General features: G+C 43.6%; 1 protein-coding gene across 4 annotated transcripts in view; it reads left to right on the forward strand.

The window, feature by feature from the left end:
• Positions 1 to 11,859: 11,859 nt before the first annotated feature.
• The window catches only part of USP47 (ubiquitin specific peptidase 47), a 98,838-nt gene continuing 88,375 nt past the window's right edge, over positions 11,860 to 22,322 (forward strand). For 2 of the 4 annotated variants that reach the window (XM_019476802.2, XM_019476804.2), the window contains exon 1: positions 11,860 to 11,972. In XM_019476802.2, the coding sequence (XP_019332347.1) occupies positions 11,934 to 11,972 (39 nt within the window). In that variant the 5' untranslated portion in view covers positions 11,860 to 11,933. The remainder of the gene's footprint in view (positions 11,973 to 22,322) is intronic. The other 2 variants (XM_014602318.3, XM_014602321.3) reach the window with 1 other exon arrangement.

Genomic DNA, 22,322 nt, shown 5'->3' on the forward strand with positions numbered 1-22,322 from the left:
GCGTTTGAAAGGCGCCAGGGGGGCTGGGGGGGGGCGGGATGTGAGCGGCGGGGCTGCGCTGTCCCCGCGCCCGGGGCAGGGCCTCCAGCTCTTGCTGCCTGCGCCCTGCTGGGGGGAGCCTGGCACCCGTCCCACTTCAGCAACCTGCGCCTCCTTCCCCCCCCCGGGCGCCTGAGTTAGCTCCTGGCTGCTCCCCGCCGCCTCCACGCGGTGCGAGCAGCAGGCGAAGGGCTCAGGCACCCCGACAGAGCAGCGCCATTGCCCCCAGCGGGGTCACCCGTGGGATGGGTTGGATAGGACCGACTCTTGCGTGTGCATGCTGCGGTCAAAAATGGAGGGTTTTTTTGTTTGCTCCGTATTTTGCCTATCCCAAGCCAAATCAAATCAGCCAAAACAAGTTCCAGATCCAAGTCGGTCCAGAACCATAAGTGGCCCGGCTACCAGCAAACATCCTCCACCCCCACCTGGGGCTTCAAATGTTCCTAGATCCTTTGGCGGCCATCCTACTTAAAGACCCAAGCTGGGAGGCTCGGGGTTCGGGTGCCCCCAAGTTTTGCTTGCCCTTAGCCATACAGCCCCAGGAGCAAGGGAGAAGGACTCTCCCATTTCCATACAGTGGGCATAAAGCCAAGATTTTTTGAGTGTTGTTTTTTAAAGACATTTTCTGTGTTCCAAACCAAATCAGCCAAATCAAGTCCAAATCCGTGAGTCAGTCCAGGACCATAAACGGCCCCACAACCAGCAAACATCCTCCACCCCCACCAGGGGCTTCACATATTTCCAAAGTCTTTTGGCAGGCATCCTACATGCAGGCCCAAGCCTGGAGGAGGTTCAGATGCCCCCGAGTTTCACCTGCCCTCAGCCATACGACCGCAGGAGCAAGCTAGGGAGGAGCCTCCCATTTCCATAAAGTGGGCTTTAAGCCCCAACTCCTCGGCAGGTATTAAATGATGCCAGAAGAACAGTTATCCCCAGGAACGCTTAAGGAGAATTGCCTTCATGGACCCAGATACATGGGGTTAACTACGCATTACCTATGCGGGTACTATCCCAAGCCAGCAGACCAGTCTTCCCTGGGCGCAACTAGGAAGCCACCGCAGTGATCATGGTATTTCCCCTGCCAGGCAAGCGTAGGACTAAAACTTGATCTGAGCCCACAAGAGGCCAAAAATGTAGTTGGTCTAATAAGAGATATCACATCTACCTAAGGAACCTTGCCTGCCTATGTCCTTAGATCAACAGGGCTACAACCAACAACCCTGGTCCAGGCAAAGGTATTATTAGCAAACACATCCTGCCTCTCCAGTGAACTCTCTGGCTCAGAGGCAGCTGCAGCCTTGTTCTCCCCAGTGCTCCTAAATGCACTGAAATCAAGGGAGAGTTTTGCCAGGACCTTTACCACCATAGGCCAGCAGATATCTTTGCTTCCTCTCATTGCACCAACCAAAGTGGAATTTCTCCCCTCCAGTTTGCATAAGTTACCTCCGTGAAAGCATTTGTGCCCTTTTCATAAGTTCATCAAGAGGTCAGCCTGTTTTGTTTTGACTTCTGGCACAAGCCACCCAGGGTCTACTGAAGTACGTGCTATTGGGAAAAGAAGGCAATGGACTGACAAGATGATACGGTGTTAATAAAGAAACCTGCAGGTCTGCAAATTCTCATCAAAGATTTTTATCTCCTGCTAATATTTATAATGTCGCTCCTAACCCCTCCGGAAGCTCACAGACAGGATCAATACAAAAGCTATCCTCATCAGCCAATATCAGAAAGTTCATGTTGTGAAGCCAAAATGAAAGAATAATCCTAACAAATCGAAAGGCCTTCAGCATTTTGATGAATCCTAGGCTGCTGATTAGCAAATTGTGAAGTCTTGATTAATAATTAAAAGCTTATCAAAACTGGAGTGAGGCCTAAACTTGAAATACTGCAATGAGTATTTTTACCTGTGAAGTTTAGCTATTTCTTTCCTTAGTACTGCAAGCTTAGCATATATGTTTTACACATGCCTCCTTTTGGCTTCAAATTGAGGAGGGACAGTGGTTTCTCTGTAGTGAAAGCTGCAACCATATATTTAGAGATCAATTTTGCCCACCATACTACCTTGTTCTAACTCCATTAGAAAGGCATTCTTTTGTCTAAAATTTTGCATATCGTACTTCAGTCACTGGAGAATTTTAATGGAACATTTGAGTGAAGTCAGGCAAGCCATTGTTGCAGATATACAGTTTAGAAAAAAATCTCTAATTATTCCATGCTTTTTAATTATACCCTATTTTGATTTCAACTCTTGGGTCTCAGCTGCCTAGAGAAAACATTCTGTAAGCAGTTAAAGAGTGAAAATCCTTTGGAAATAATATCCTTTTCTAAATAATTTATTCTTGGGTTTTATCCCCTTATTGGCCTATTTCATGTTTGGAAATGTGGTAATCAGCAACCTAGGAAGCTGAGTAGGGTTGCCAGGCCTCCAGGATTACCCGGGAGTCTCCAGGAATTAGATATAAATCTCCAGGAGACTGCTGAGAGTCACCAGGGAGATAAATGATAGGGCATTCATTAAAATAAATATTAAATGTTGAATCCAATTTATACAGTAGTCCAGTGGCTTTTTTAAAAGTAATAGTCATGTGCATTTGCCTTCCTGACATGAAGTCTATGCACCATAATTACTGTCATTACATCATGTGATGAACCTCCCAGAATAGATTCAAACAGCGTTGGCAACCCTAAAGCTGAGACCTAAGCAAAGAAATTCAGTTAAATATCTTCAGAAATGCAGAATTACAGGTGGGGAATGAATCATTATCCATTCTTTATTTTGTGTATTTTCTTCTACTCATTTTTGGACATATAATTGAATAAAGACATGGCTTTAAAATGTCATATTTCCTTGACAGGGTGGTGGAATGGGTCCTGCAGTTACGCTGCTGGCCTGGGACTTGGGAGAGCTTGTTACTTTTCCTGTACTGCTACAGACTTCCTGTGTGATTTTGGGAAAGTCACTCTAGGCTAGATTCATAAAGGACTTAGGTGTTGTAATGGCCAGCATTGTAATGCTTCACTTTGGGAGACTTGCCTCCACAGCCCTGAGTTAAGCACTTAAGACCTTGTTCCCTCTTCCCCTGCCCTCACCCCCCAGGACATAGGGGACATGTCCCGATGGTACCATTGTTACTGCACTTTCATTTAGTACTTCCTTTTGGACATACTAAATGATAACAGCCTGTACTGCGCTGTGCCCACAGTGCATGGTTATTTTTAGCCACTACATGGTTGCAGCAAGGTGCTATAGCAAGGGACCATGTTGTTACAGCAACATCGCTGCAGCATTGCTGTTTGTGCCTGCTGATGCTACATTGCCGTAGCATGTTGCCACGGTGATGTAGCGTCTCATGTAGATGCACCCTGGGAGAGTTAGGTCCCTCAGAATAGTTCACACAAGCTGGCATGCTGAACATGGAGCTGCCGAGGGTAGCTAATAGGAAATGCTGAAGAGAGCAGTATGTCTTAAGATCTGCTCCTCTCTGATGCCTAGGTGTCTAACTCTGGACTGTAGGAAGGCACCTCCCTTCATGGGGGATTCACTAGAAAAGCTAAACTATTTCTATCAAAAAATAAAGAGATGATCTAGGATATGGGACCACTAGGTTTAACTCGATCTGCAGTCTTAGAGAGTTCAAACCATATCTCCCACCCTGCCTCTGAGTGCCATAACTACATATATGGTTATAGGGTAGACTAGGATGAGAAGAAATGGGGGGGCACTTCCCATTTTTCCTGTTGAAGATATTATACTTTTCAAAATGAAAATTAAAGAGAACTGGGCCAGAGACAGGAAGAATGAACATCCAGCTTACTGGTTTGGGATCACCTGGGAGGGAAGGTCCAGGTTCAGATCCAAGTACTGATTATGGATAAGTATCCTGAATAAGTGTTCTAACCACTAGACTTTGTATACAAGGAGGGGTAGCATACATACTCCTCTTACCCTTCACCCTCCAAGATTTGTCAATTAAAGTAATGCAATGCAGACCCGTCCTGAAAATGTGAATTGGGCAGACTGACTGCATTAGCCATATGAAACCACTAAGGGGTCATAGGCAGGGAAACATCTATTGCAAGGATCCCACTGGAGCTTCTTCTCCCTAAGAAAACAGGGGTAGTTTAAGTCATACCCAGAAGAGGAATTAAGGCACCAGGGCAATTTATTTAGATCAAAAGGGCTATGGATTTTTACAAGGATAGGTAGAAGTTTTTAAACATTGCATTTTTGGACAGAGGTATCTACATTCCATCAAAACTGGGTATATAAACCTTTTGTAGAACTGGCCTTTAGCTCCGTAAAATGGTGATGATAGCACTTTTTTGCCTTATAAGCATAATGTGAGCATAATTGTATAGAATTAGTTTAAAGAAAACTAGTGGGACTTTCCCTGGATTATCCCCATTTTGGTCAGGACTATCTCCAGATTTGCAAAAATCCTCGATGTTTACAATACTGATCAAAACTTGGTGGTGCCTGAGTTTCTAAGCATCTCAAATCCAGGTTCCAGCAGTAGGTAGCTGCTCTGGGGGCTGGCAGAAGCCTGAACAGAAGCAATACTTGCACCCCCTGTGGTTATCAGCAGCTTGTCTTTTTTGCAATCACCATGTCAAGGAGCTTAGAAGATCAAGTGGTACCATCACTGGTAAAATGTTTACAATGTTTCAACCTTTATGGATTGGATCCTTAATGTTGATGTTATTCATTAGTGATTTACAATGATCCAGGTTTTCTGTTCACCACAGAAAAAAAGCAGTAAAACCTGGATTTTCTTACTTTAAGGAGAACAACCCAGATTTTCTCCTTTAAGAGAGAAAAATGTGGGAAACATTGGGTTTCCCCTTGCAGGCTGGAAGAGTTCCAGCCTGCAAGGGGCTGGGGGGAGTGGAAAAATGTCAATCAGGCAGGGGGTACCATGTGCATGTGCGCACGTACTATGGCTGCCAGGCAGCCTAGAGAACAGATGTTCACAGGTAAGTCTGGTGTGAGGGGTGGAATTGAGGACCCCGTAGTGACAGAGGGAGGGACTTGGACAGGGCTGGGGTTGCTGCCCAGCTGGGGCAGTGCATGGGGGTTGGGGCCCGGGGCCCAAATGCACAGCCACAGGGCCTGGGTGGGGAGAAGGATGGAACCTCAGGTGGTGGAGGGCCTGGTTCCTTGCCACTGTGTGCACTCCTGGGAGGGCATGGGGGGCATGTGCCCCCCAGATCTGTGCACAGGGCAAAGGTGGGCTGCCTGCTTCAGACTCAGGCTATGCACCCTGCTGCCGTTCCCCCTGGGGCCTCATTTTCATCATGGATTCATTTTAATCATGAAAAAAGGTGTATTTGGGAAGTTTCAATCAGAGAATTTGTGATTTTTATCAGAAAATTCATGATTTTTAATCAGAGAAAACCAGGATCTCTAGTGGTTCACTAAGATACAAGAAATTTGTCAGGTGCTTAACAGAGCAACACTGAGGAAATGTGCTTGCTATAGTGGATCTACAGCTACACAGGCCATCAGATTTTAATCTGGTTACTAGGAGGTTAATTTTTTTTCTTTGTACTAAAGGTTTTGGCCATTTAAATTCCTGTGTGGCAATCTTTTGATGGACAGGATATGAAAAGGATTTTTTTCTCTTACATTTCAGAATTTTGTGTGTTAAAAAGGATTGAGGATTTACAAATATAGAGGATTCACAAAGGAGAAATGGGCCTAAAAATTGTGGCTTCAGTACTGTGCCAATTATACATATTGTGATGTTATCAAACATGTATTTTTTTCTATATTGTATTTTATGATCCCTTCTAAACTCTTCATTCCACAAGTGTTAACCACTCTCTTCTTTTTATTGGTTTTGATGTTCCCCTAATCAAGCTATCCTTTGTTCTGCACTTCTGCTGTCTGTTAGTTGCTCCTGATAATGAAGCTCCTATTTCATAGTCCTGCAGATTGTTTTTAACTCATTCCAATGATTTACTTTTTCTTTGCTTCCATCTTAAACTGAATAATACAGCCCTAACCCCCTAGCAGATTAGTAAAGCTTCTAGTTTGTTTTTAACTGGAGAAAAATATGTGGTGTTTTTTATGTGATGATGCCTTGCCATCTGTACCCCACTTTTCAAAATTCTAGATCTGCCCATGTCTGTGCACCCACCTAAGGCAATCATGTTTCTAATTTGCACAATCAGATCTGATTTTCTGTATTGTTCTGAGCATTTAAAGAAAGTTGTAGTAAAACTGATCTATGAATGTTCCTTCACCTTATGTGATAGATTTTGTATTATTTTATGTTTCGGCCACATTTCCAACCACAAAAACACAAAAACAAGTCACATTATATGGCTTTATCCAGAAAGAAAGGAAAGAAATTGTGAGGCCATAAAAACAAATGCTGCCCTTGGGGATTCTTGTCTGGTCTATGCTTTCAGAAAAGGTCTAGTTTTTAATCTTTAATTAATTCACTTGTCTTGGTGAGTATAGTGTTTACAGGTGTCACTAGCCACTATCTGTTTCTGTTCTGTTGCAGTTCTGCTGGAATTTCTATTTCCAATTCTTAGTTTTGTCTGTTCCTTTTGTCCATGTTCTTATTTACTTGGTCTTTTTCTGCTGTCAGTGACTAGCCAGCATTTTATTTTCATATCACACTTACCTGTATTTATCAATGTTTATTTCTGAGTTCCTGGAACACTGGAGGCTCATGTATAAACACACAAGGGCCAGGGGAATTTAGTTTTGGAGAATTTGGGATAATTCAGCTATGTGGATCAGAAATTACTTGACAAAACTTGTTATCTTATATGTACTTGTGTTTGCCTCTTCCTTACTCTACGTCAGGAGTTGGCAACCTTTTGCGAGTGGTGGGCCACTTTAACTGAATTAGGTCCCAAGGCGAGCCACTGCTTCTGACTTGGCTGCTGATGCTCCTTCCAGTAGCTACAATGATGCCACCATTTCCCCTTGTGGTGCAGACTTGCCACCAAATCAGCTCCCAGCTTTACAGGCCAAATTCAATTGCTTTGCAGGCTGGATTTGGCTTATGGGCTGTAAGTTGCTCTAAGGAGTTGAGTTTTCTATTGTAAGACCCAGCTTGAAATGTGTTCTTTAAATGGGAGGACAAGGTTCTTTGGGTAAATCTGATATCCTTTATTAGACCAACTAAAATAGTTGGAAAAATTCTTCTTTGCAAATTTTCAGGTACAAACACCCTTTTTCAGGCAGAGGGTGCATCTGCAGTTGTTACTTTTTCTGATGTCATGCAGATGTAAAAGAAGAATGCTGCAGTCTGTTGGAATACCAGTGGAATTGAGTATTGAGCTGGCTTGGTATAAAATGCCAAGTAGAACTCAGAGCTACATTTTCAAAGTTACATAGCCACCTACATATGTGATAGGTACCTAGTAGGATTTTCAGATATGTCTAAAAATGGTTAGGTGCCTAGTCTGCCTACATGTCCCTGAACTATGAATAGGTGCCTTTCTGCATCTATAGATGTCTAAATGCCTTTGAAAATCTGACCTTCAGTCCTTCATGAGTACTGCCTATGGTGGAAAACCTACCTGTCATTCATATTAAAGAAACTGAGCTTGTGTTGAAAACAGTTTAACTGCAAATGCAGAACGTCCCGAAAAATGTTCAGCACTTAAAAAAAACCAAACAGCATTGGACTTGAAACAGGTAAATTCCCTATTGCATACAACAGTGATTCCCAATCTGTGGTACAGGTACCACCAGTGGTACGCGGACAATCTGTCAGTGGTACATATTAACAGATTTATTATATTTACTTTATATGACAAAAATTTGCTGGTGGTACTTAAGGTTGTATCATTTTAAACTAGTGGTGTGCAATCTGTCAGAGTTTGGGAACTGCTGGCATACAAGGATTAAGAATGGAATTTTGTCTGCCCTCAGCAAATTTTGGAAAGTTTAAACAAAATTAAGTTCAACAGTTCCAAGCATGAGATTAGAGAAGAATATGCCGTTTAATTATGTTAAAAAAAAAGCAAAAGACAAACTCCAAATCCTGCAGCTGTTTACATGAGAAGATCCAGTGCCTCCATACTTTGGAGAAAAAACTGACGCTTGACAGAAAGATTATCTATGTGTTGGAGAAATGTTTTCTATTGTTCTGGTGAAAAAAGATGCCAGTTTTGTTTTGTTTTGTTTTCTGTTTTGTTTCAAAGTTAGTTGCTCAAGGAGCTTAGGAAGAAACCTGTACTTGACTATACCTAGTAGAAAGTGTTACATGATGATGGTGGTCAAAGCTTGCGAACCAGCAGTCCAAGATGTGTATTTAAAACATTTGCTCTAATTTAATTTTCCTTTTTTGAGAATACTAACTTGTACCTGATTCAGAAAAACATTCCTATTCCTGTCAAGTGAGACTCTCTGAACTGGGAGCCTATATAAGTTTAGAACTCACTTCACAGACTGTGCGCAAAAAGGATCTCACTCAAGAAAGTCTTAAAAAGGTATCTACAAATTCCAGAGGCTCTTCTTAAAAACAAATGCAAGAGCTGATTACATTTACTCCACTAAAGGAATTTCATGAATACGTGCTATCAGTAGGTACTGGTACTGTTGTCTGTTGCCAGAAGGCTGCACTGGATAGTATATTACCAGAAAGATTACTAGTAAGGACTATAAGGAGACAGGGTTTTTTTTTCTTTATCCAGTTACTACAGTGTATTTTAATTAAAGTCATTGTGTGCATTTGGTCTCCTCCTCTGTATAACACAGATAAGAACAAAAATATATCAAATGCACCACCAAGCAGAAAGTCTGCTTTTTGCTGATAGTACTATCTGTGCTAGATTCTCACTCCATGGTGTCAGTTCCCTAATGAGTGACAGGAAGAACTCTTCAAGCTCTAGATGTTTTGGTCCCCAAAAGAATAGTAACACCAGGCACATCAGTTACATAATGGTAGTCACATACCGCCCGAGGAATTTTCCAGCCAGTTCCTTCATGATCATAAGAGTCTTTTATGGTGAGCTTCTGTCACTATTCTGGCTCTTCAGATCAAACTGGACCTCTCTTGTTTTATGTGCAGACGCCTATAGTCAGGTCCAATCCTTGTTGTTTGTTTTCATTTAGAAAATCCTGTGGCTTTCTGAGCTGGGATACCATTAGTCTGCCAGCTCCAAAACTGTACAGTCTCGGTTCCACATCTCCAGTTTCCCTATTTGGTACTGTTCAATGTTGCACCTTTCCTTCACTTTTTTCTTTGACTGCACCCTCAGTGCATTCTTGCTGCAGCCAATATATTCATAAAGGTCTCCAATATGTTCATAAAGGTCTCCTTCACAAAGGTCTGACACTATATTTATGTGATGTTAAAGACTTCTTCAAACTGGCTGCCTACACGCAAGCAGGGATCTTTACTGTGTGCTAGAATGACCTCTGGTTGCAGGGAAGGGCAGCTCAACAGTTTGAGAAGCAGCAGGATGTAGTAAACTGAATGTAGCATTAAGAAAAAGGGAATACTATGTCCTCATCCTGTCTCTGACATTTTTTTATATTGCATTAGTACACAAATGTGTCACCAAGGATGGAGATTCACTGTGCTAAGTGATGTAGAAACACATAGTAAGAGACTTTCTCCAACCTAAGGCCTTAATTGATTCTCGCTGTGGCCTAAGTCGAATTATTTAGCCCCAGATATTCACATTAGTACAAATTTGGAAAACTTTATTTGAATTTAATTTAATGTAAGTAATTTAATGTGTATTTAAAGCACAGAGTTAAAGCTAAAAATTCTGAACTTAGTGCATAATTTACTACAACTGTAAAAAAAAAAAAAAAACCCCAAAACTACTAGGGTTTGTTTTGCCCTTAAGAAACCCTTTTTTAAAAACTGGCAAGCTCTGCATTAATTCAAGGACAACTAGCTGCTTTCTCCTTCTAACAGAAATGTGCTTAAAGAATGACTATCTTCCTTCTTCCAATTTTCAATATAATTCTAGTCCATTCTGGACTTCAAAACAATATTTTGCTGAAATCTTCATCCTATGTTTTCAGTACTTCTGCCCATTATGGAACTGGTAGGTGGGTGGTTCACAAATGTATGCCAAAACTTTAAGTTCAGAATACAAGAAATAACCTCAGTACTGCATTTTTCCACCAGAGGACACTAACAGAATGAGAAAAATATTTATATGAAAATATTCATCTGTTATATAGTGTACTTAATTCTTGGTGAGAACAGACACTCTTTAAAAGGAAAATACCTAGTTGTTTCACTGTGAGTTAATCTATAACTACTTTTCCTTTAATATATTTTCCATAAATTATTAATATTTCATGTTAGTTGTCTTTTTGTAAATGAAAAAAGGATGCCTTTCAATTACACCTTCATACAAGCCTTTTCTTTTTTGGTGGGTAAAATATCCAAATGAAAGCAATCATGCCAAAAAATGCAAGGTACTGCAACTGAATAGTCTTATATTTCACAGGTTTTATCCATATGACCCTGAACTTACTAGAAGTTATGCACATGTTGGACTATACATACTGCATGTAGTCCCAGGGTCTAGGTCCATGTTGTGTAGGGTAGTCTTATGTTGAGTTTAGATTCTGGTTGTATGGGATGGTTTGGACAGGGATGATCCTGCCACAGGCTGGGGGGTGGATTAGATGATGTCTAGAGGTCCCTTCCAGCCCTACTTTTCTATGACTATGACTGACTCTATGACTCAAACTGTTGATGTGAGGGATTCCCTTGGTTACTGGCAGGAGGCGGAAAGAGGAGGGGGTGGTGGGAAACTGTGGACCAGACTCTGGATCCTAGTTAAAATAATATACAGCAGTGTCCAGTTTCACTTTTCCCATTCATATACAGAACTAAACAGTGTAACAGGTATTGCATGAAGACAGTTGTAAGGCAGGAAATGGTGGAGAGCAATAGCTATGTGGGGGCCTGTCCAATGCTCCTCAGCCTTTTTAGACTGAAGGTACCCCTGGGAAAATGCACCCCTTAGCTGTTGCTCATTTTGACTACTGAAAAATTATTTTTCAAAGAACACAGAATGACCCCAACAGGTCAGGCAGCATACTCCTACTTGAAATCTCTGGATGTATCGTGTGAATCCTATGTATGTGTTTGGTTGGGCATAAGTTACCGCCTCCGACCCTGGCTGGCCATTTAGCGCAGAGACGCAGCAGCTAGCTCTGTTACTCTGAAGGGAAGTCAACGGCAGGATAAATTTGCACTTTTTGTTGGCGAGTACCAAAATTGTCTTGTAAAAGTGATAGGAAAGGGTCTGGGGGTCAGTCAGTCGGGGTCTTGGAACGTGTCCCTACTTGTTACCTTGTAAAGCAGGCTCCCTTTACATGAACTTGAGTTACACGCCGTTTTCCAGGAACACATGTACAGTATAAAGGGAAACCTGTGTGTATATACACATACACACACATAAATATACAGATAGATTTTATAGATTATACGTGTATATACACAAACACACACATATGCATGCATATACATTATAGACTATGGCTACATTAGAAATATTGTCTATACATTATGTGCATGTGCACGCACACACCTATCTATACAGAGCATGATGTAGCTAGAGAGAGCATAAGATTTTATTTATACATATATAATATATAGCATGAGATTTGCTGAGCTCAGGGTCGCTTCCTCAGAGACAGTGACGAAGCGAGCTCGGCCACAGCCGTGAAGCACCGCAGGCCGGGGCCGCCCGCAGCACCAGGCCGCGCTGAGCCCGCACTCTCGCGAGATCGCTGCCGTCCGCCATTTTGCCATTGATTGGCGCGGAGGAGGGGCGGGGCGGGGCGGGGCGGAGGTCGGGGGGGCTGAGCCACTCGTGTTCCTCCGCCTCACGCCGCTGCTGACGCCGACGCCGACTGCCCGCGCAGGCCGCTGCGGGCCCCGCGCCCGGCTATGGTGCCCAGCGAGGAGAGTCAGCTCGTCCCCAAAGAGGTGAGCAAGGCCGCGACGGCAGCTGCCGGGGCCGGGGCCGGGGCCGGGCCCCTTGCGGCCCGGCGGGGGGAGGGGGCCAGGCCGGGCCGGAGCCTCCGGGGTCGGTGACGCGCGTCAGAGCCGGGGCCGCGGAGTCCGGGCTGAGGCGCCGTCACGGGGCTGGATCCCGCAGCCGCTCGGCCCTGCTCTACGTAGAGGCCGCGGGCGGGCGGCTCCCTCGGGGTTTCTCACGGTTTTCAGCTAGTTACATGATTTTCTTGCGACAAGCCCCGGGTTAGGCCGGGGGGCGGGGAGTGGGGAAGGGGCGCCAGAGCCTGGCTTCTCCCCTCCCTTCTCCGTGCCCACTGCGTCTTTCGGGTCCTGCTCCTGGGGGTGCTCCTCACCCCGAGCCAGCCCCAGGCACCTTCACCCCAGTCCGGCAGCTTCAGCAGAGGAAGACACGCTGCTCTCTGAAGTTATCACCCTGAGTTTGCCAGAGAAAACAGACCCCCCCCCCTCTACACACACACACACACTTGTGAGGAAGAGGGATTCCTGAAGCAGTGGGGATCCTGCTTGCTGCAGATAGTCAACAAGACAAAACGGGGAAAAGGATTTATTCCAGAAAAAATAAGGTGTACAGGCAAAGACAGCTATAGTTGGAGAGACAGTTAAGAGGAAGATAACAGATCAAAAATACAAGTTCTCGCCTGTTTTTTTGCTGTGACCTTTAGCTTCCGATTCTGCTCCGTGTATTGTCCATTTATTCTGTCTCGTCCTGTTGGCGCTGTATGCCTCCCGGGACAGGAGTTGTGTTGGTCTGTACGGTGGTCTGCACTGCTGGTCTACAGTGCCGAACACAATAGGATGAGGGCTATTTATTGGGATCCCTAAATACCACTAGAGAGCAAAAAATAGTACTGGATTTTAGAAGCAAGTCATTAGGCGTCACATTTGGCAGCGCACATCTGGACAGTGATGACGTATAGATGGTGAAGTGAGCTGTATACAAAGAAATAAAGTGGGTTTCTCTACTTCTTTCTTATCATTTTAGACTCTTAAGGTGCAAAGATGTCTAAGGATTTAATCTAGTCTTTACAAGTTGGTTACAAAGCAAACAATGCGAGTGGAGGGGCAGGGCAAAGAAACAAGTATAGATGGTTGAAAATGAAGTAAAGGAGACTGACAGGAGAAGCTTGTGGTGGATAAGTGGAACAGACGGGGCTATTAAAACAAGAATCTAGCTGTAGCCATTCCTTTAGTTCATATATATTAATAGTCTCCTTGTTGGCTTTAAAAATTATTCAGAATATATGTCTGAATCAGATATGTATTTTTAACTGCCTTATCAGTTTAGCATTTCTAACAGTTGTGTTTTCATGCCTGTAGAGTTGTCATGGGTTTTGATATCTTCAAGAATGCTTAATGACCACTTATAATGTTGTAAGTCTCTCTTGTTCTTCTCAGACTCTGTTCTTAGCTATTTCTCCCTGCTTTTTGTAAGAAAACAACGTAACACTATTGTGAATGATATAAAAATTATGAAAATTTACTTGTTCACGAAGTAAATTGATTATGGCTTTCTAATTGTTAAATCGGACTTAATATCCTTTATAGTACAAGTAAAAAGGGACAGAGAAATGGATAAGAGAGGTTTCTAAACCTTGTAAGTGCTGTTATCGCTGATCTAAGTTATATAAATCATGTTTATACTTTCTGTGCAACTTTTCAATCTTTTACTCACTTAGAATAGGGCGATTAATAATTTGCAGCCTGTACCCGTTGCATTTAATACTCTTTCTATAAGAAAGAACACTATTTAGGAGAGTTGAGTAAGTACTGTTCTGTCCCTGTTGAAGTCCTGAAGATCCTTTGATCTTACCATTTTCTCTTGAGACTTGTGGCTATTGTACTTGAACCAGCGAGAGAAAGCAAGAGAGGTCTAAACCCCAGACCTTCCTGAATGACACTGATTGTGTTGTGTATTGGGTGGGAAAAGGCTACTTTTTTTATATATATACTGATGCCCTGCAGCTTGTTCTGCTGCTTCAGAAAATGAAATTGGGATTTGAACCAGGATTTCCTGAATGCATCACAAAACTGTATTTTTACTTTTGTTTGACATATGGGATAGGTGGAGCTTATTTATCTAAAGTCAATGTGATAATGGTTTTGTTGCTGTTTGTCTTTCTTGCTTTGCTTCTTCCTGCTGGGGTTTTGTTTTTTTAGTGTTTGTACTAGGCTTTGGGGAAAAGATTCTCCTTCAACCCGAAAGTAAGCTAAGGAATCCTAACTTTTCCCAAAGCATTTTCTCATTAAGATGCTCAAGAAAAGCACACCGGTTTCATTTTTTCCTTCAGAGGTGTATATGCTTTCCATAAAGTAATAGCTGGGAAGGCCAAGTCTAGAGCTAGAGAAGGCAGAATCTTAACACGTGTGTTACAGCTGTTAATTCTGGTTTGTGTTGCCTCCATCCTTCACACCATCCGGTGCGAAAGTTAATGGCTGTGTTAAACCCAGAATTATTACATAGTAAACAAACTATTTATAACAGTGACACCCATTTTGACCCTGTGGGCTGGATGAATGGCATGGAGCTGGCATGTATGCCAGATCTTGTGTGGGGTTCATGTGTGGGATCACGTCCCTTGTGCCAGATATGGCCATGTGCTAGCCCTGCGCATCAGGATCCAGCTGCATACCTGCATGGCCCAGCATCCCCAGATCCGGTGATGTGTGCACGCTGGCTAGGCCCCACACACACATGCTTCCCAGGGGTCCAGAAGCTTGAGAACAATTGCTGAGTGGCAATTAACGCTGCCACTGCTACCTTGCTGCTGAGTTCTCAGACCCGTGGGCCAGATGATTCAGCTCTGCAGGCCAGATTTGGCCCATAAGCTGGGGTTTTGAGAACTGCAGATTTATAACCTGTTCGTAGTACACATGTTTTACAGAGATTCAGCAGGACATAACTAGGGACCTGCTGAATTTGCAATTTTGCGAAATCTGGGTAATGCACATGGATTCGGCAAAATCTGCCAGGGCTCATTTGGAGGGAAGGGACGACTTACCCAGTGCTGACGCAGCTTGCTGCAGTGGGGGCGAGCTGCCTGCTCAAACAGCTGCCGGCAAGAGGGCAGCTGCCACCCACCCCTTCCTGCTGATTGGCTGCGAGGTCTGCCAATCATGTGGCACCACCCCTTCATCTGTGGGGTGGGGCCAGATGACAGGCCACTCTCACAGCCAATCAGCTGCTTGGTTTTCACTTGCTAAATTATTGCTTCTGTGTAGACAATTGTTTTAGTTTTCAAGTATGTTTTAGTAATGTCTGGACTGTAAACTGACCCCCATGCTTTCACATTTAATTTAATTTCAGGTTTAATTTAATCTTTCCTCCAAATATAAACTAATTTTAATAAATAAATTCGTTGAAGTGTGTGATTATACCATGATTGAAAGGACCTAGTTATTGGTCAGCTCTGCATATAAGTCTAGGGTTTTTTCATATATATATATTTTAGGGAAAAATACTGACTTATTATTAGAGCAATGTAGTAATTTGTAAGTAGGAGAGAGAAAAGGTCCATTGTCAGCATTTAAAACCCTAATTATAGATCCCTGTTTCTGACAAACCTTCAGCATTTATATTTGAGTATTACAATTTAGAAAAGTAGAAAGCAGTTTTATGATAAATATCTCACTAAAAGACAGGGTTTTATACTCCATTGTTAGTGTAGGTAGAGCTCGTTCCTTATACCACATGTTGCTTGCTTTCTTTTCTTCCCCTTAATTTCCCTATGTACTGTCCTCTTATCGTCTCATCCTTCCAATAGTCTCATCCTTTTATTTTGCAGGTACTGTCTGCAACACACTTTATTTTTCAGGGACTGTCTGCAGTCCCTCTTCTACAAAGGCCCTGTGTCTACCAGTTTCATTCTATCCCAGTGTCTCTGACATTCTTTTTCTTCCTTTTTCTTCTCTTGGGGAGGCAGAATCAGGGTGTGTTTGGGTTACATCCAGATAAACAGCAATACCGTCAAGGTGAGTGAAGGACATGGCTTCAGTTTGCTACTCAAAGGCTAAACCATGTTCACAACCTTTTACTTAATTCAGAAAATATCTATATATCCATATCTGTCTACAATTGCTGAACTCATAAATCCCCCCTTTCCAACAAAAGATTGATTATGATGATGCACCTATCACTTACACATGACTGTTCATGGTTGGACTTGTCCACTACCCATTGAAGTCAATAGAAAGTCTCCTATCTTTATTGCACGCTGAATTGAGTTCCTTATGCATGTCCCTTGCAAACCTTTTTGTCACTGAACGTTGATTTTTGTTTGTACTGAATTTTTCTTAACCATAAAGCTTCACTGATGACTTATTTTGATGAACATTGGGTTCATCTTGATCTTTAAGACACAGCACACAAAAATAACAATTATTTAAAAGTAGCAACATCCAGAGATGTGGGTTTTCCAGAAAATTTTCCAGTGCCCTAAATAGAGTATGATCTGGTGTAGCATGTTTATTTATCCACCTGTTTATTTGTGTATTTACCCTCATTTTTACAAATCAATAAAACATCTATGTACTCTCTCTCGCACACTTCTAGGGATAATCACCTGAAAAACATTAATTACAACTTTAAAACTGCCAAACTTGCCTAATATTGTATTGGCATCTGTTCATTGTTACTAATTAATTTTATGAAATACTGAATTTTTAGAAATGGAATATTTCCCATGGAAAAATAAAACACTGGGAAATTTTCCGTCCCACATCTCTCATAGCATCAGGCTGAAAATACCACCACTTCTTGTATCCCATGCTATTATGTGAACTTTCCCCTCTACTTTTTGTAGTAGCACTTGTCTCATATTAGTCATAAAGCTGCTCATATGTCTACTAACAATTTTCATCTTGTTGCACAAGAGGCACTCATGGACTTTGCTCTAGGAGCTTGTTGCAATACAGCATTTGGTAAATAGAAAATAATAGAATTAGAAGGAAAATAATTTTTGTGTTTTACAGTTCTCATAAAAACATAAAACACTGCATTTAAATGCAGTGACTTGGAACTGCTGCTTCACAAAATTGATTTTAAATGAAATATGGAATATTAAAATAAAATATGTGCTGTCAGATATAAAATAATGAATACATTTATTTTTCTCGGTACACTAACTGTTAAACAAATTTAGTGACTAACAAATTTAGTTTTATATATTTGTTTACAAGTTGAGTAGATTACTTTAAAGATTCTGTTGGGGAATTAGGCTCTAATGGTGTGGTCCAGGCTTCCAGCATTGTGTAGAATATCCCACCTAAATTCTACAGATGGGTTTTGAGAAGTCCATGCAACTGATTTAGCAAATGGTATAAAGATACTCTTTCAGCATGTCCCAGCTTGAGTGGTAGAGAGTGTGATTGTTAGTGTAACTATATGCACTTAAGCTGCCACCTTTGCTTTCATGGCAGTAGCTATTGTTAGAACCATCTGAGGCAAGTCTTTCCACAGCAAAAATTGATGGGATAAAATGTTTTTGTTTTTGTTTGTTGAACAAACAGAGGACGTTTTTGGTGGAATCACCTTATGTGTTATCTGTGCTCAGAGTTATTACTCTGAATAAATAGGATTTTTGTTACCATATTTACTGTTTAAACTTAAAGTTGGGTGTTATGTTAGAATGCAGGGCCTGTGGGCCAGATCTAGGCCTGCCAGGCACTTTCATCTGGCCCCTGGGCACGCACCAACAAACTGTACCCTGCCCAGCCTTTCTGCCCATCAGGGTGGTGGTTCTGTGCCCATGTATACGCACATTCGCCAACATTTCCTCACTACATGCACTATATTTTTCTCGTGGATAGAAGGGCCTGGCCCAGCCAGCAGAAACTTCCGGGTGGGGCTGCTCCTGCTGCTGCATAGCGGGGACCTGTTTGGCTTCCCTGGTGTCCCTTTCATTCCAGGCAGCAGGTAGGAAAAGTTGGGGCAAGGCTGGGGGGGGAGCCACAGCTGCGTGGGGGCAGGGAGCTGGGGCTGGCGGCAGTGTGCAGCCTGCGCCCAGGGTTGTGGCGGGAGCGTGGAGCTCAGCTGGCAGTGTGTGGTTGTGAGGGAGGTTTGGTGGGTGTGGGGACTCCTCCCCACACTCCTGCATATGACACACAGCCCCGACCGCTAGCAGCAGTGGCAGGCAGGGGCACTTGGGGCGCTCATACCCCACGCAGCTGCTGGCTTCTGGTGGCCCATGGCTCCAGCTAGCACTGCACGTGTGGGCAAGGAGCGCAGCCTGTTCAGCCTGCCTCTATTGCAGGGGCTCTGCATGGTGTGCATGCAGCTCCCATACTTACACAGTACCAGGGGAAGCTCTGCGCTGGAGCTGGCTGCCTTTGTCATCTCATTGCTCACCTCCACCCTCCCTTACACTCCACAAGACTCACATACCCGCTCCCTGCCCCTCTCTCACACCCTCCCACACCCCACCATATGCACACCCTCACCATAGACACATACCCCCCCTCCTCACCCCCCACACGTGCGTGCGTGCGTGCGTGATTAAAATTCGATTAAAATTATAGGCCTCCTGACAGCCCCCCTGTCCCTGCTGATGCCCCTCGTCCCCCAGCCCTGCCAGAGGGGGCCTGCAGTTGCCAGGGGTACTTCAGCCCGCTGCTGCCCTGTTTTCCAGCGTGGCGGGGAGCAGAGGAGCCACACGGAAAACGTCCTCACCTGCTGGCTCTGGAGGCCCTGGGGGAGGGAAGCAGGGTGGGAGCCTGCAGCCTGCACCTGGCCCAGGTACACATCTGGGGGGTGCGGGTTTCCCCTGCGCCCCCCCCCCCCCCCCCGGGAGAGTGTGGCAGTGGGGAGCTGGCCCTTCCCCTTCCCTGGATGAGCCACCTGCAGTCGCGTCCTGCTCCCCGCTGGAGCTCTGCAGCTGCGCATTGCGACCCTGGGCCTCAAGCCCCAGCCCTGCCCAGTTCCCCCTCTGCCAAGGTCTCAGTCCCTCTCACCCCCCACACTTACCTGCTGGAGCTGCTCTGTAGGCTGCCTGAGGCCCTGTGCATGTCTGTGCCAAGATGGCCTTGCTTTTAATTTTTAGAAAGGCACATTAAACAGCTTCCAAAACTTTCTTTTTAGAAATTCTGAATACTGATGAAAAATCACTATATTTATTTTTCTCACAGAAAGCCTGTTCTGCCTTTGGACTTCCTATATTATTAACATAGGACCAAATCCTTCAAACCGATACTGGAATAGTCCTTACTTTGACCTTAAGGGGGATTGCTTGCGTAAAGACTACTTACGAGAGACAGGGATAGAAGAATTTAAGACCTATGTTTCTTTAAGGCTTGACTCTAATCTTTTTTCAACAAATAAGAATTGATATGGTACTGTATTTACAAATATTTAAATATAGGCAAGACTTCAGGCCCCTTTTTACAATTGAGAATATATTACCATTATATAATAAGAAAACTAAATCAAAATCTAGTGCTGTGGCTTAAAAAAGCATTTTTTTCTGGTTGTGAAAATGTTTGAGATTCTGACAACACAGGCTGGAGTTCCTGGTGTAGCTATCTGCGTCCAGGCTTAATCAAATGTGTACCTTTTTTCTACCAAGCAGTTTTTGCATTTTGTTAAAAAGGCTAAGAAATATGAACAAAAAATATTTCTATATATAGAAAGATATTGTTTAAAATAAATCTGTTAACTTGTAGTAAAATGCATGTTACTTAAACTTTTCTGTTAAGCAGTTCGTACTTATAGGTAAAAAATTCAGACAAATAACTATTAGAGAAGAAATTTTCTTTGCATATTTTTAACACATTTTATGTATATTCACCTTTGTGCTGTTGAAGTGCTCTTCCTTGGCAATTGAAAGAAAATAATGTAAAACAGGTAAAAGGAAGGTAATGCTAGAAAAAAAAGCAAGAAAATGCACGTGCAAATGCATGTATACATACATATGTATGCCTGTTTTACTTCCCTAAGGGTACTAAAAAGCATTTAATTGGCTTAGTGTGCTAATTCTTTTAAATGCTTCTGAAAAATTACCTTAGATTTAAGGTGGGTAGGCTTATTAAACAACTTAACTGTGTAGTATTTCAGAAGTTTTTCTTTTATTTCTGCAGCCACACAACCTGAACATTATAAACAATTCTTGTATTGTAGTGATTCACTACTTGTTATTGGGGCCCTCTCCTAGTAGGAACTGAATATGGAATGTGTTTTCTCAAGCAATCAAATGTTGAAAGCACGTTATATAGTGCACTTAACAAAGGGAGTTGTATTTTTACATCCTGTAAGATCAGTGAATGTGCTAATGTTAAAAGCTAAATAAATCTTCATAATGGACTACTAAAATTCCCCATTATTAAGGACAGATTGTAGGACAAGACGAGAAGCATTTAGTAGTGGAAAAAGGAGATTTTCAGCTGTGTGAACACATGCACATTTAGCATCTGTTTTACCTCATCACTTAGAAAATGCCTCAGGACAGAGGCTGTATTAAATAACATTCTCTCTCTTTCCTGCTTCCTCCTCCCCCCCCCCCCCCCCCCCCCCCCCCCCCGCAGTATTGTGACTGCTAAGTGAATGGAAAGCAGAAGTGATTGTTTATTTGCTTACTTCAAAACTGTTTGAGATTAGAGACTGCTATAGCTATGTAAAAAGAAACAATACCGCATTCTCTCTCTCTCTCTCACTTACTTTTCTTGGTCTGTAAGCTTAAATTTTGTTTCTTTAGTGCGTATGTGGAATCAACATCTGAGTCTTTTCCAGAAATCTTTGTGAAAAATAATTTAGTTGGATTTTTGCTTCTGGTCCCTGGCTCTAAAGATATGTTGTTGCTCTTTAAGGTAGTAAAAGCAGAAAGGAGCATAATCTACATCCTCGATTGGTGCTTGTGCACTACCATGAAGCCTAACTCTTGCCCTTTAAATGTTCCAGTCTATCATCTTTCCTGCTGTCAGCAGTGGAACTCCATGCCACATCTGCACTGCTCAGGTGGCCAGTCCAGCTCTTTTTCATTAGACTCTAATGTCAGAGGTATCTATTACTTTTGGTCCTTTCCTGCTTCTTATCAGGTCTGATTCTTTTTTCCTACAGTTGTTAGTGCAGAAGCATTGACATGTTGCCAACCTTAAGATATTATGGAAGTTAGTCTGTAAGTACTGGTATTATTTACAGCAGGGTGGTCCAGCTTCTAAGTCACCAGTGGGGGCTGCATGCTGCTCAGGATGTACCAGGTAAGTTATGGAGCACAGGAATGCACTCCCCAGATGTCCCAAGCACCTGTATGGGCACCCACCACTGCTGTCCCACAGGGGCATGATCTCCCCCTCCTTTGCACAATCCCAATCCTGTCCCCCTCCTGTCCCTGCCCCCACAGTGTGGCCTGTACTCGCTCTCAGCTCCCTGTGCCACTGCACTGCCAGGCCCCCTGAAGCAGAGGCAGGAAGTGGCAGCCAGAGGAAGGAGTGGGAGCCCAGATACTTTGGCTGCTCTTGCAGCTGGATTGAGGGGGGGGGGAAGTGATGGCTGGGTAAGAGCCTGGGGGCCACGGTGTACCCCTCTTGGGCTGCCATTTGGACAGACTCAACTTTACAGTACAGGAAATCCTCGTTATTCACGGATTCAGCATTCACGGTTTCAAATATTCACGAATGCCAAACCTGGATTTTAAATACACTTTAAACACTTACTGGAGCTCCTCGGGAGGCCCACGCTTGCTGCTGCCAGGCTCCTGCCACTGGAGCCAGGCACTGCTTGGTTTGGGGTAGTGATGGGGAGCAGTAGCAGTTGCTCCTTTCTACTCCCTTCCCCTCCTAAACCAGCCTGGAAGTAGAGGGGAGCAGTGAGGCAAACTCTCCAGGCTGGTCCAGAAGCTGGGCAGTGCCCAGTTGACAAAAGAGGCAGGAAGCAGTGGCATTTGCTTCCCTACCCTTCTGGGGAAGGGATACAGCGAGATAAGCCCCTGCCTGCTCGTTGGACTGGGGAGTCTGGTTTGAGGCTGCTTCTCCCCTCCCTGCCCTGCCGCCAGCCTAAGAGGGGCAGGGCAATGCCCCCTGTTCCTTCTCCAGACCAGGGTGGCCTTGGTCTGAGGAAGGACAGGGGAGCCTTTCCCTGGTACTTGATTCCTCCCAGGACACAGCTGAGTTGCTGCTGTTCCCTGTGCCTTCCCTAGGTGGGGGTTACCCTGGCCAAGGGAAGGTCTGGAGAACCTTTTTCCACTCCTCAACTCCTCCCAATCCCCCAGGAGTCAAACAGCGGGGAAAGTAATACAGGCATTCTTTCCAGATCTTTCTTTTTAGCAGAAGGCTTGTTTCCTGAGAGAGAAACTTAATGAACTCCTGGACACTTGT

The sequence above is a fragment of the Alligator mississippiensis genome, chromosome 2, assembly GCF_030867095.1.
Source record: "Alligator mississippiensis isolate rAllMis1 chromosome 2, rAllMis1, whole genome shotgun sequence".
Taxonomy (NCBI): Eukaryota; Metazoa; Chordata; order Crocodylia; family Alligatoridae; genus Alligator; species Alligator mississippiensis.